Here is a 14,123-nt window from a genome sequence, read left to right on the forward strand (position 1 = left end):
GTCATAGGGGCTGCTGATGGACAAAAAAGGGATACTGAGAAGTTCTGCCCCGCATTTTTATGCGCATGTATTGTGGTTCTCTCACATTGCCCCGCTTTTTTTGTTCGGTTTGACCTCGCACAGCTGCTTTTTCTTTCGCACCGTTGTGTTTCCCTCGGACTACGTCTCCTCTCCGCGTGTGTGTGTGTGTGTGTGTGTGTGTGTGTGTGGGCGTGCATGGGTGCGTCGGTCTGTGTGTTTGCCTCCATCTCGCCGTGCCTTTCGCAGCAGCGCGAGAGGGGCTCTCTGTGACGGCGCTGGCGTGCGCTGTAACTCTTTGCGAGACTCGCCTGGCACACGAATGGACGTCGCTAAGGTCAGCCCCACGCCCCATACTCAAGTGAAACACAACGGAACACGCAGCAAAAGGGGAGGGGACGGTGACCAGAATAACGAACGTCTGCTGGACTGCCGCTCGCGCATCCAACAGAGGGAGGCGGTGACTCGATTCTTAGCCAAAGGGGATGGGTGGTAATGGTGTGCCCTGTCTGTCTCTTCACTGCCAACGTTGATGGTTTGCCAGTGTGGGCAAGAAAGAGAAGGTGGCGGATACACACCGACACACACCCACACATACCCACCCAATGCACATGCACCGCTTCAGCGCCGACCACATCACGTCATATTCTCTTGCGTCCTCTCATTCTTCTCTTTTTTCCCCGGATTCGCTCAACATCGGTATCTTTCCGACATCGCGCGCTTCACGCATATGCATCCTCGTCTGTGTGCCGAGTAGAAGTCCTTCAGGGAACAAAGAGGCAGCAGCTCTGCGTTGTTTTCTCCGTGTACGGATAGCCACTCGATACGCTGGTGAGCCCACCGCCGCTACACTGATTGACTTTTTGCGCGCATGTCCACGGAGACGTTCCGTGAGCGTACGCTGGCGACACAGTACCAGCCACGTCAACATCTCCCGCCCAACTTCAGCGATGTGCTGAAGGAGTATGCGCGGGAGGTGCTGCGCAATCAGCCACCAGACATTCTGGAGTGGAGCGCGGCGTATTTCAAGAAGCTGGCCCTCGAGACGGACCCGCTGCAAGCAAAGCAGCCGCCGCCGGACCACTATACCCCCCTCGTTGAGGACCCTGAGCGAGCGATGTTGGCAAACAAGATGGTGAAAGTGTTCTCGACAATGGACTTGTCGGGGAGCGGGCGACTACCCGTGCTGGAGGTACGGCGGGTGCTGACGGAGGCGTTTGAGTTGACGGGGTCGCAGGCGCTCTACCTTCTCACAGCGCCATTCACGACCATCATCGAGGACGACGGTAGCGGCCTAACAGATGGTGGCATCGAGTACACTCTCTTTTCCCACTCAGCGGTGCGCACTATTCAGTACTTTCAGCAGCACCCAAACTTCTTCTTTGATGTAGACGGCAGCGATGCCAATACGACGGTGCACGGCATGAACCGCTACGACATTGAGCAGGGCTTTCTGCGCATCTTTCGACTCCTCGATGAAGCGGGGACGGGTCGTCTGCTCCTCCACGACTACCAAGGCGCTTTGGAAAACGCGCCGTACCACCTGACGCACCGCGACATATGCGTGCTGCGCCTCGAGTGTAGGACGTGTGGAAACGACGGGAACGGGGGGCCACGCGAAGTGGAGTACGAGAGGGAGCTACCGCACATGTTTGAGCGCCTTCTGCTGGCCGAGGCGTTCAGCCTCTTCGAGGAGGAGGGACAGAGCTAGGCCAGCGCAAGAGGACGCTCAATACACCGCTTTCGCTCTATGTACCACTTCGCATTCCCCCCTCTCCTGGCACTCGACCTCCCTTCTCTTTTTTTCCTGTGCACGCTGCCCCGCACATCACACACTTGAGCACAGCCATGTGCACACAGGGGTGAAGTGGAAGCACTGGTCGTTCTCATGTAAAACAACAGCAACGACGTGCAACATCATAAGGCGAAATAGTGGCTGAGGGCGACGAAACAGCAGAAGGAAAGAGCTGGGATTAGCATAATTCAACCCACATACACCCATACACGCACATGTAAAGACGCAACTGCTTGTAGGGCATCGTTTTCTCGCACTTTTAGTTGCGGTTGAGTTTGTTTTTGTGTGTTCGCTTCTCCACCTCTCTCTTGCCCCTTTCTTGTTCCCGCAGTTGGGCAGATGGGCGTTGCTTCTCATCACTTCCGCCTCTTGTAGGCCATACAATATGCCCTGCACTGTGTGTAGGGGTTCTGTGTCGTTGCAGCGAGCGCCACCAGCAGCGAGGCAAAACAAAAGTGAGGCCACGAGTTACGAAAGAGGTGAAACACGTGCGGAAGGGCTTCAGAAGCAACCCGAGGGAGGAGCGATGAGGAAGGGACTCGTGCCCAGAGCCAACGACTACCCGCGCCATGGGACGGCGTCTCCCACTTCTGTGCCTGTGCGTGGCATTAGAGCCGCTCTTTTTGGTGTCTCTCTTCTCTCTACTGCACTGGGCGCTGTGGCCTTTGGACGGAGCAGCAGCCCCGCTTCAGCTACGGAGCCTTCTGTTCGTGCTGTACCATCCATGGTGCTCGGTAAGTGAGTGTTTGTTGGCTGCCTGCCTCTCCCCCTCCTTTTCTCACTTCCTAATCCAACTTTTTTTTTTTTCGTCGCCACAGGCGCGTGTTGAGTGACGTCGGGCTTCTCATCCCATTTTCGCGCTTCATAGCCGCATCACCTCATTTTTTTTTTGCCTCCACTACCGTATGTGTGTGGGGGAGGTGGGCACCACGAGCGCACGCACACGCCGCCCTATCATCGCCCGAACCATTATAGAGAGAGAGACTGGCAGCAGCCCTGAAAGGCGATGGACACGAATACATTGCTTGCTCTCGCTCAAAGTGCCGTGGACGCTGGCAATGTGAAGGCTGCCTGCGAGTTCTACGAAGTGGCTCTCGCCAAATCTCCAAACAGTGACGAGGTGCTGGAGGCTTATGCAGAAATTATGATTCACCACGTCCAGGACATCCCTCGCGCGCAGAAGATGCTTCGCCATGCGATTAGCCTCAATCCGAATCAGGGCTACGTGAAGTATCTGAATTTAGCACAACTCTGTGAGGCCGAGGAGGCACTTAAGTGCTACGAAAAGGCGTACGAGATTGCAAGTCTCATGCTGCACGGATGCCGAAAGAAGAGAATGAGGAAGACACTGGAGGAGACCATGGCGACCATGTGCTGCGCCGTGGCGGAGCTCTACCTGACTGACCTCTGCTTCGCAGAAAACGCCGAGCAGCAGTGCGAGCAGGCTGTAAACCGCGCACTGCAGTTAAATAGCGAGATTGTGGAGCCACACCAGCTGCAGGCGTCCCTCCGTCTGAGTCAATGTCGCCCCGACGAGGCGCTACAGTCACTGCGTCGTGCTGTAGATGTAACGCATCGCCTTGGCGAGGAGTACCAGCCCACGTACGAGTCCAAGATTGAGCTTGGCCGACTGCTGATGCAGGTTGACCCAGCTGAGGCTTTTCAGTTCCTCCTTGAGGTGCTTCAGTACGGTGACAACAATCCCTACGTATGGTTCCTGCTCGGCGAGAGCGCACGCTTGCGGGGACGGTACGTTGACGCGGCACGCCTGCTGCGGCGCGCGCGTGTGATGCTCGTCGTGTCCGGCGGCGACGCGACTGCACTGAGTGAGGTGGACGCGGCCATTAGCATTTTGGTGGAGGAGATGGGTGGCCCGGAGGCGGCGGCGCAGGTAAAAGACCTAGATCACCCCTATCCGCTTGAGCTGCTTCAGGTAGAAGACGACCAGGGCGCTGAGGACGACGACGACGATCTGGCAGAGCCGGAGCACGAGGCGTGTGACGGTGAGGACGACACCTAGTGGTGGTTTTCCTTTTGAGGGAGACAATAATCTTTTCTCATCACCACTGCGCCGTCAAACCGCGCAGGGTGTGTGTGGGTGTGTCTCGCTCGCTCTCTGGACTTCTTCACATCTCCCAAGATGTCCCTCTTTGTGTGCTCTGTCCCCGCACACCACTTCTCCATCGTTCCCTCTTTCGTGCGAGGTGTTGCGCTTGACAAATAACGTATGCGAATAACATCGGTAAGTCTACCGGAACGCAAGCAACCACAAATAAATGTTGAGAGTGACGTGAGGAACACCAAATGATGCACTGGCGAGACAGGGATACAGATCCTACTCCCACGTACAGAGGTGCAAGTTAGGTGGTCTAAGTGATCTCGCGTCTGGGATCGCTTCCACCATCTTCTCCCCCTTATGTGGTCATCTGTCGCATTTCCTGCTACGACAGCCGCCTTAATGAGGTAGGGAGTAGGAGCGCTGACTTTCCTCTCGCTCTACTGCCTCTGCTCATCCATTACTCCTCTTCCTGCGCGACAACTACGGCATCCTTTTCTGGGCTCATCACTTTTCGTATTTTCTCTCGGCTTCATGCTTCATTCGTGTTCCACTGCCTTTTCCCCTTCGCGTCTGCACTTCTCCTTTATGTTGATAACTACTGAAACTGATGGGCGCTGCACTGCATGCCACGCGCAGAGGAACACAACAGGAGACTTTCCGTCAAACAAAAGTGAAGACAAGTAGAGGGGGAAGCTGCGCACGAGCAGCGAGCTAACGATTGGTGTTCTGTGGGTCTGACTTGGCCCCCCCTTCCCTTTCTCTGTACGGGCGCGGCCGTCTCTCTCTCTCTCTCTCTGTGTGTGGAGGGAGATGGAGGAGGGAGGAAGTCGAACACTTTTACGCGCACACAAACATACGCAAGACACTACCTGTACATAGAGGCACACATTGTTCATAGAGGGAGGGAAGGTGTGAGCGTGTAAAGGTCAAAACAAGAGGCACACAGGCCCTATCCCCCCCCCCGCACTCCACATCCACACACACACACACATACACTCATCCAGACACACCCAAGGCAGACAAACAACCGCTCACAGGTGCCACAGCAGCAAAGGGGTAGCCAATCGCATTGTCATCGCCACGTGTACGCCTCGGCGCTCTTCCGCGCCTTTTTTGTTTACCTTTAACCGTGTGTGTGTGTGTGTGTGTGTGTGTGTGCGTTTGTGTGTGATGCCCACCTAGAGGGAAAAGAAAACACAAAGCTTTACTGCTGCTTCCGTTGCTATCCATACGCTTTACTCGTGCTGCTGCTATCATGAGTTTGTTCGCTCAACGTGAACGCATCGAGGTCTCCTCCGGCGACAGCGAGCCAGACTCGATCGCCTCCACTATCGTTGACTCTGCCGATGAGCTCATCGAGGGGCTCGCTCGAATGGCCCTGGACGGGCCCTACAGCGACGAGCCAAGAACGTACAAAACTAGTCAACGTCTCCAGAGTCGGGGAATAACCCGTCGCCCGCACGAAGTGGCACTGACAAGGCCTAGCATTGAGCTATCGCGACAGATGACGCCCACACCTCGAGCAGGCTCCTTCACACCACCGTTCTATCAAGCCCCTGCGTGGCTGAGCACACAAGGCAGTGCCTTCGTTCCGGAACGCACCGGCGTAGACGTGGCCGAAGCAGAGAGTGAAGCGCGCGCGCTCGCGAAGCTGTACCGGCACCTTGACCGCGAGTATTTCAGAGAGAAAAGTATCGGTGATCACTCTGACAGCAAGCCGATAACTTCTGGAAGAGCGGAACGTGATGATTATGGGGCCAGAGCCCGCAATGCTCGTTCTTCTCCCACTATGGAGGCAACCCCAACGCACAAGCCGCGCCGCAAGCCGGATGAAACAGCTCGATTGCGGCTTTTGGTCCCGAGCAAGACTCAACTGGCACGACGAGTGGAGAAGTACGAGATACGCAAGAAACGCGAGGAGGAGGCTCGACAGCACCCGAAGCGTGTACGTGTGCCGGCGGAGGCAGTCAAGCGAGGGACAAGGCTTTTCCTCGAGGCCCAGGAGAGGGCCAACAACGTGAAAGAGGTGCAGAAGGAGCAGGCGAAGCAGAAGGCCGAACAGGAGAAGAAAGAGTGCACTTTTCACCCTTCCGTGTCGAGGTACGCAGCGCAGTTTGCCGCGGAAGGGGCGTACTACCCGTTGGAGAGTCGGTTCGAGGACCAGGCCGCGTACAACGAGAAGCGAATGCGGCTGCGGCTCGAGCGGGCGATGGAGCTCGAGAAAGAGTGCACCTTCAAGCCCACCCTGTCTCCTGGAACCGAGGAGCTGATGTTCGACCTTCGTTGCCGTCGCGAGCGCTTTCATTATTGCCGTTCGTTTCGCAGACCGGAAGCGGGCGAGCACACGAGGAGTCGGAGAAGGCGCCCATCGCCATCAGAACGTGAGCCGTTTGAGCCCGGGGAGCGACTGTACCGTGACGGCGGCGAGCGTCTCTTGCGCCAGCAGGTGCGACTGCAGCGAGCCGCGGCAAAGGAGCAGCGCCACGTCGTTGGTGGCGCGCTGCGACTCTCTCCCACCGGTGCCCAGCAGCTCGCTGGCCGCTTCACATCGTGGGCGGCGACGCGTGAGGCGAATCGAGAACAGCTGCGCGTTGCGTTGGAGCGGCAGGAGCGCGAAACGCCAAAAGTCACTGTCGAACGCGAGGCGGCGATTAGGCGAGCAGGAGGTCTTCGCTTCAGCAGAACTTTGTCGAGTCTAGGTAGGTCTACAGCTACACCACGCCTCGTGCAATCCGCGGCGAACGGAAATGGCAGCATTGCCCCTGCCGTGACGGATGCCTCCGTCCTACCACTGAAGAACAAAAACTATTTCACATCCTCTACGGGCTCACAGAGAGCCTGCGGTGACACTGGCAATTGTGAAGCGTCACGGGTGCCGTCGGATCGAGCACGGTCATCCCAGTCTCCTTCAGGCGCTGACTGTGGGGTGACAGCCACTAATGACCTCCGCAGTGTGGCGTCTCTGTCGGCACCCGAGACGTGTTCTGCGGTGGATATGCCGGTGCACAAGGAGCTCCTGCGCATCCGCCTTGGTGCTCTCTTTTACAAATACGCCGTTTCCACCACAGCGACCGCAGTGACCCTCGCGCAGGTCAAGCAGCAGGTCCGGTGCTACTACCCAGAAGACTCCGGCATCGCCGCCGCACTTGCGTCTTCCTTCCCGAATGGGCAGCAGCACATAACCAAGATAGAGTTCATGGCAGCGCTCGCACGCTACGTAGCGCAGCATGGGATACAGCCATGGTGTCTTCCCCATCACAATGACCCGAACACCATTGTGGGTGCACCGTACAGCTCACCGGCTTCTACTACTACCGGCGCCGCGGCTGCTGTGATGACGAATGTTTTGGTGAACTCTGCTCACTTACCAGATGTGATGGACAACGACGCGCCGGGCTCTATACCGTCATGGACCGGCACGGGCACCTGTGGCAGTGAACCAGGCTGTCGAAACAAAGTCGACTGCTCGGTGTTTACACCTACAACGGCACGCGCCTCTGAAGGAACTAGTGGAGAAAAGCCGCTTCGAACGCACATCTACTCCTCTTCTCTGCCGCCTGACTGCTCTCCACCGACACCGGCACCCACTGCCGTCGCGCCAAGTTGTGCACCGAAGGGAAACAGAGCGACCGCTGCAACGACCGGTGTTCGTGGCTCCACCGCCACATCGAGGGGGTCTCTTTGCGATGGCTTGCGGGATCCCACCGCTTCGAGGGACACGCTTCCAGCGAACTCTCCAATCGCTGCTTCTGAATTTGTGCGCGGGTATGCGGACTACGTGCAGCGGCAGCGCCGTGCTATCGACCGCGCGCGTGCGGTGAGCAAGAGCCCTCAAAGAAACGTGGTGGAGGAGTGTACCTTCCGCCCCACGTTGACACCTCGCAGCGTGATGCTGAGCGACATGAATCTCAAGAAACGAATGGCCTACGTTCGTGAGCTGCAGCTGCGACGGCGCAATCTTCAGTTGCTGCACACTGCAGTGCTGGCGGAAGGAAGCGGCGAGGATGGCTTACCGAGGGCCACCCCGTCGGAGAGAGAATTCAAAGCGCGTGACGCGCTCGACTCCACGCAAACATCACCACTGACGCCTTCCACAAAGCACTCGTCAGCGTCGCTCTCCGGTATCTCTCCGCCGTCGGGGCTCAGTCCGTCCATTGAGGTATCGAGCCTATCCTGCAGCACGCCGCAGCACGAAGGCAAAAGCGCGTCGTCAAAACCTGCCGCAACGCTGTCGCCTCCACATCAGCAGCATCTCGCAGGGGATTCCAACGCGCTTCGAGTTATAGCCAGGCTGGAGCAGCTGTTAAACGACGTGGCAGGCAAAGAAGGCTCGATACAAGCCACGGAGTCGGTAGTGAGGACGCCGCCTCCTTGTTCCTCAGTGAACGCTGACGTTTCTAGTGTAGGGCATGCCGGCATGGTAATTGCGAAGGACGGCGCTGACACGACACGGACGGTTTCCACTGTGCCGCTCTCCCGCTTTTTTGCGACGAAGCCGGCGCAGGCGATTTTGTGTGTCGAGGAGGGACTCCTTGAGTCGCGGCACGGTGTGAAGACGTCGCGCGGCGCCAACTAAGTGACGGTGAGTGTGTGCTTGTCTGGAATCTTTTTTCTTCTTCTGCAGTTCACCTTCTGCTCTCGTGTCTCTACTCTTCACTCGTGCCTCGGGGCCGTCGCTCCCTTTTTCACCAGGGCTGGCTCGCCTCAGCGTCGCTGATGAGGTCGAGAGGCGTGCAGAGGAGGGGTAGGTCAGACGAAGAGAAGGAGCTTAAGGGAGGGACCGGAAAGCAGCACGATTCGACGGGGCAACGGCGGCTCCCCCTCCGCAACGGGGGTAACCAAGCCTGGGCAGCCATGCACTGATCGTGCAATCCCCGGGGAGACTCAGTGTAGGCTTTTCTCTTGGTTGTCGTTTTTTCTGTTATTTTGCTTGCTTGTTTTCTCTTCCTCGTTTAGTCTTACATTCTTTACCGTTCCGACTAGAAACGAACGCCCACTGCTGTCAGGAGCCACCGTCGAGTGAACACAACACTTTTGCTCGCATAGACGCATGTGAATCGGATGGTGGCGCAGGTTTGGGAGGAAGGTTGTGTGTTGCAGGCCAGCCCCCCCTCCCCCCTCCCCTCCTCTCTAGGAAGGAAATAGTGAGGACAGCTAGACTGCATCAAACTCACACATGCGCACTACAGCCACCTGAAGGGCTCGTGTTTTGCATTATCTTAACCGGGGTCCCCACGTGCTTCACTTCTTTGGCTTACTGAGGTGACCAATCGGTTTGCTTCTCTACTTTTCTCTCCGTTCTGGTGGGTGAACATCCTCTCTTTTTTCCCTGTGTTCTTGTTTTTACTCCTCTTGTTCGCGATTGATCGCTGGTGACGCACAACGACATCTGATTACCTGAACGCATGCGCACCTGCTTACCTACGCTGGACACACCCCCCCACACACAAACAAATTCGCAAACGTGACCTCAACTGACTTGATACGTTTCTCTGTTTTACTTTGTGAAGTATCGAACAAAGCCCTTTGCACTGCGTTGCCATGGGTGACCCCTTTGTGCGACCGGGACTGGAGTACGCTCCGCATGTGGAGCAGGTTTTGCTGAAGCATGAGGGAACCATGACGCTGGAGACCACCAAGGATGACTGGATGCGGTACCAGCACCGCGACACACTTGCGGCTATTATCGAGCACCGCGACCAGATCGAGCACCTGTGTATTGCAGAGAACTTGCCGCCTGCCAAAATGGAGAGGATTTTGCTAGAGCGCATGGTGGACCCTATCGCAAAGCGCTGACGTGCGCATTAGCTGCGGGGCGTTCATTCTTTGGATTTGTGGGGCTGCTCTTGGAGCCCCACATGCGTATGAATATATACGTGATCCCTGTTGCGTTGTTTGACCTGCTTGTCGATCGATGAGCGCAAGTAAGCCTGTTTGTCGGCAGCAGCGGCCTGGAGTGTAGGGGGGCATGCGTGTATATCTGCGCTTGTGTGTGTGTACACCAAAGTCAAGTCGTGATACACCAGCGTAAGTACGCCTAGAAGGATCCTCTCCGCGCCGCTGATTTGTCCATCAATTTTTTTTCTTTCACCCGCCGTCTTCCCTGATGGCAGGGAGCGCCTGAGTACGTGGTGCCAGGGTCCAGCGCTCACTCTGTTGAGAAGCCAGGCAGCCCCCTTACCCCTGCCAATGCTGAGCCACATCTAATGGGGACAGGGCCAAGAACCTACGGCATTGGGGAGGCCAGAGCAGTGTATTGCTACTGATGTCGGCGGTCAGCTCCTGGATGGTGTTGCGTCGGAGCGACACGCGGCGGGAAGCACGCCTGTGCAGTTCATATAATGGGCTGAGTGTCAGTGCGTCTCGAGCGCATCTCACCGGGCCCGCATTGCCTACGGCGGTGGGGCTCCCTGAGCCACCCCGAGAGGGATGCACCGGGTGCCGGCCCACATGATGGGGGCGGCTGTGAGGCAACCTGCAGAGCAGGTGGGTAAGTAAGGTTTGAGGCAGAGGCTGTGCTCGGATGACCAAGTCTGCGCATTACTGTAACGTTTTTGTCTAGCGCTATTTCTCATTACGCAGTGAACCTGAGGAGAGGCCGAGGCTAGAGTGAACCCGCTTCATGGCGGAACGAATGCGCTGAAAGGGAAAACCTGGGGTGACCTCTCAGTGAGTTGTCCGAAGGCACTCTGCTCTGCAGCCAGGTGGTGCAGTGACTTTCCGATCCTTGTGTTCCCCATCTGCGGCTCTACACCTCCCCTGTCTGCACTACTACTCGGCTCCGTGTTTCCGCGTCGCGGTTATTGCTTTTCTTCGTGTACCATCATCGCACACACACACACACACACGCAGACTTATGCATAGTGGCAAGTAGTGTTTTTATTTCACGAAGTGGTGCGCGCGCGTCCACCATGCGATCTGTGGCGGGCTGCTGCTTCTACGTCTGTAGTGCGCTCTCGGGGTCACTCTGCCGTTCCATCGCACCTGCCCATAGCAATGCACGTTGCGCCTTTCTTACGCAGCGTCGACATCAGACTCGCTTACCGAATAAAGGGTATCGTCAGCAACCCGCCGTCCCGGATCGCATGAAAGACACGATGGCTACCTTCGGGGTAGATATGCACAACGTGAGCGCGGACGAGGACCCCCCGTACGTCCAGGAGCACCAGCGGCAACGAATGGTGCAGAACGTCATGTCTAGCTCGCAGAACCTTAGGAGCATGTCCAAGATGGACCGTCTACGGTTGGCGTTGGATCAGGTGCGCAACGAGCCTGCTGGGCATGAAAAGTGGAACGAGGTGTACCTGTTCTTGCGCACGACGGAGATGTGTACAGAGGTGTTGACGAACGGCTCAGACATGTTCCCGAAAGGCAAAAAGCTCTGGATTGAGATGGAACTGTGCGAGGAGAAGCGGGTGCCGGTGTTGATGGTACTGCCGAACGGGATGCCAGTGCTTCCTATATTCACCATGGAAGAGTATATGGACTCGTACTTCTCGCGCACAAACGTGTACGACTCGTGCTGGTTCCCTGTGCCGCGCAGTGGGACGCAATGGGAGGAGTTCTGCAAGCTTCCTTTTCCTGTGTGTGTCACCGGTAACATTCAGCACTTTAGCACCCTGGCGACGGTGGCTCTCGGTAACCACCAACTCGGGATTCTCGTCAATCCTGGGATGCGCTCTAGCAAGTTCATCACCTATCCTGAGATGGTCACCTTAACGCAGCTGAGGCAGCAGAGGAGAAAACACCACCAACTGGCGGTGACGCAGTCTACCACCGCAGACGGCAGAGCCGCCGCTGCTGCTGGAAAAGAGCGGCTCTTTGACTCGAATTTAATGATGACCTTTGACACCACAAGGATCCTGCTGAGGCGTCTCGAACCCCAGGACCTCGACGGCTGCATGGCGCAGCGGCCGCCGATTCCGCCTGTTGCGCAACTCGAGCTGCACCTGCTGCTGCACGTGTATCCAGAGATCGAGTCTGTCTACATCCGCACTGTTGATCGACCGCGGTGGCGAAGAATGCTAGGGGCCCCAGAGATGATGACACAGATAGATGTTGTCTGCAACCCCGCGCGCAAGCCGGACGCAAGCTTCGTTGAGCACCTGCAGCAGTGGAGCTTCATGAAAGAGTTCAACAGCGACGTGCATGTCGAGCTGACAAGCCGAGCCCCAGTGCAGGAGGGCTCTACAGGTGCTTTCATGTGCGTGTACTCGAACGAGGTTGACGGTAAGCCGCTACGAGCCATGACCACCTTTAAGGGACGCACCCTGGCGGACCAACTCAACTTCAACGAGCCCATCACAGACAGCGAAGGTAACAAGCCGTACGAGCGCTACGTCAGCTACTTTTAAGAGGCACCAGTAGGTACAGGGGGACGCAAAGACGTGCGAAAGCGCTCGAACTGACGAGACGAAGAGCAGCGTGGTCTCCTTTACCTTGTTTCCCCTCTTTGTTCTTCCCGCCGAATCTCCGTTGCAGGCGTCGGTGGAGGTGCATAAGACAGAGAGCGAGAGAGCCCCTGCCTGGGATTTTGCTGAGCTCTTTTCTTGCTTTGTTTGCGTTGCCGGTGACGCTTGCACTCCCGGCGTGGTGCCGCAGGGCCACTGTTGCCCACAGGAAGAGTGACGGGGCGACAAAGAGAGAGAGCGAGCGAGAGAGAAATCTCTCAATAGCAAGTAAGAATCGGCGAAGTCACATCAACAACAGTGAACGTAAACGTGAATCGCTCGATCTAGAGATGCCGCTTCAGAGTCCCGATGATGTGCTGGTGCGCACGCCGGCACCCGAGGGTTGCGGGCGTGTTTCGCGCAAACATGTTATCGTTCGCTGTCTTCCTGCTATGCCGTTTTTTTTTTTTGTGTGTGTGTGTGCGCCGTTGCAGCACTCATGAGATCGAGGCAGTGCGACGGGCAACGTGGTCTGCTTCTATTTCCTCTTATCGATTTCCCCGTCCTACCGCCTGCGCTTGGCTACTCATCTCCTTCCATCTGCTCTGCCTTTCTCTCTCCCCCGTCCTTGTGAGAAAAGCAAAACAACAACAACCAAGCGACTAACAACAGAGAGGCTCTTCCCTTTTTTTGTTTGTTGCATCGCTGCACGCGCGCTGCCACTGCATGGTGCGGGGTGTACCCACTTTCCCACCCGTTCTCTCCCTCTCCCTCTCTCTCTCTCTGGCAAGCGCACAAAGACGTCTCACCACCGACTGGCAGTGGCGGGAGACGATTTCGGGGTTTTCCCTTCCCTCTTGAATTATGTCGTTCACGAAAGGCTCCAAGGCGGCTCAGGATGTCATCAGCTTTCTGCACACAATAGGGAGGCTTAAGGACACGCCTCGGCGGGGCTGGGTGGAGCACCAGATTTGCAGGCCGGAGTCGATTAGTGACCACATGTACCGCATGTCGCTCATGTGCATGATGTGTCCTGACACCTCACTGAATCGGGACAGGATGATCAAGATGGCGCTCTGTCACGATACAGGTGAGAGCATTATTGGCGACATCTCTCCTGCTATGAAGGTCCCTAAGGAGGTGAAGAAGCAACGGGAGACACAGGCGGTGCAGAGCTTGTGCAAACGTGTGTCATCCTCGCCAAACACGACCTTTAGCGAGGAGCTTCGCGACTTGTTTGAAGAGTACGAGGCGCAGGAGACTGCCGAGTCGCGCTTTGTAAAGGACATGGACCTGTTGGAGATGATTGTGCAGGCGCACAGCTACGAGTCCATGAACCCTGGCAAGGACCTCAACAGCTTCTTCAGGTCTGGCGCCGGCATTCGCCACCCGTGGGCTCGCGCCATTTTCGAGACGCTTCTCGAAACGCGTCCGTACTTGGCATACCAGAAAGGGGAGCAAGCGAAGAAAGTGTCAAACATGTGAAGAGGATGGCCGGCTACAGACGTCGGGCGCGCGTATCTGTTTTACTTTTCTCAGCATGTGTGCGTCTGTCTCTCTGCGCTCGTTTGCCCTTTACTACGTGCGTGAGGGTGGCGGTGGTTGCACAAATCTGCAAGTCACCTGATTGCGCCCGTTAGTCGATTTGTGTGAAACGAGAGCTGTTTTCCACCGCATACACACGAGCAGCGCAGTCGAGGCAAGCGTGGGTCTTTTTGGTGTTCGGCGCCCTCCCAATGTCTCTAGCATGCCCCCCACCCCACACACCTCTTCGTCTCAAAACGTGATCGAAAAGGAGAGCTGCGTGAGCTGTCGGCGTTTCCTCTCTTTCACTCCCTCTTGTCCTAGCGAGTGAAGGTGC

The 14,123-nt window shown here is 56.8% G+C and overlaps 6 protein-coding genes across 6 annotated transcripts, besides 1 other annotated feature; all 6 read left to right on the top strand.

The window, feature by feature from the left end:
- Window positions 1-889: 889 nt before the first annotated feature.
- Window positions 890-1,729, top strand: LPMP_343940 (hypothetical protein; the record flags this gene model as incomplete). Its single annotated transcript, XM_010704514.1, has 1 exon — window positions 890-1,729. The coding sequence occupies one exon, from the start codon at window positions 890-892 to the stop codon at window positions 1,727-1,729; it is 840 nt and encodes a 279-aa protein (XP_010702816.1).
- A 1,090-nt stretch (window positions 1,730-2,819) lies between these two features.
- LPMP_343950 (hypothetical protein) lies at window positions 2,820-3,833 on the top strand (the record flags this gene model as incomplete). Its single annotated transcript, XM_010704515.1, has 1 exon — window positions 2,820-3,833. One exon carries the CDS (start codon window positions 2,820-2,822, stop codon window positions 3,831-3,833), a length of 1,014 nt encoding a protein of 337 aa, XP_010702817.1.
- Window positions 3,834-5,127: 1,294 nt separating this feature from the next.
- LPMP_343960 (hypothetical protein) lies at window positions 5,128-8,448 on the top strand (the record flags this gene model as incomplete). The annotated part of the gene is made up of 1 exon (XM_010704516.1): window positions 5,128-8,448. The coding sequence occupies one exon, from the start codon at window positions 5,128-5,130 to the stop codon at window positions 8,446-8,448; it is 3,321 nt and encodes a 1,106-aa protein (XP_010702818.1).
- A 965-nt stretch (window positions 8,449-9,413) lies between these two features.
- LPMP_343970 (hypothetical protein) lies at window positions 9,414-9,668 on the top strand (the record flags this gene model as incomplete). Its single annotated transcript, XM_010704517.1, has 1 exon — window positions 9,414-9,668. The coding sequence occupies one exon, from the start codon at window positions 9,414-9,416 to the stop codon at window positions 9,666-9,668; it is 255 nt and encodes an 84-aa protein (XP_010702819.1).
- Window positions 9,669-9,973: 305 nt separating this feature from the next.
- Window positions 9,974-10,476: a repeat region.
- Window positions 10,477-10,957: 481 nt separating this feature from the next.
- Window positions 10,958-12,226, top strand: LPMP_343980 (hypothetical protein; the record flags this gene model as incomplete). Its single annotated transcript, XM_010704518.1, has 1 exon — window positions 10,958-12,226. One exon carries the CDS (start codon window positions 10,958-10,960, stop codon window positions 12,224-12,226), a length of 1,269 nt encoding a protein of 422 aa, XP_010702820.1.
- A 900-nt stretch (window positions 12,227-13,126) lies between these two features.
- LPMP_343990 (hypothetical protein) lies at window positions 13,127-13,747 on the top strand (the record flags this gene model as incomplete). Its single annotated transcript, XM_010704519.1, has 1 exon — window positions 13,127-13,747. One exon carries the CDS (start codon window positions 13,127-13,129, stop codon window positions 13,745-13,747), a length of 621 nt encoding a protein of 206 aa, XP_010702821.1.
- Between the last annotated feature and the right edge of the window lie 376 nt (window positions 13,748-14,123).

Source organism: Leishmania panamensis, assembly GCF_000755165.1.
Source record: "Leishmania panamensis strain MHOM/PA/94/PSC-1 chromosome 34 sequence".
Classification (NCBI taxonomy): Eukaryota; Euglenozoa; class Kinetoplastea; order Trypanosomatida; family Trypanosomatidae; genus Leishmania; species Leishmania panamensis.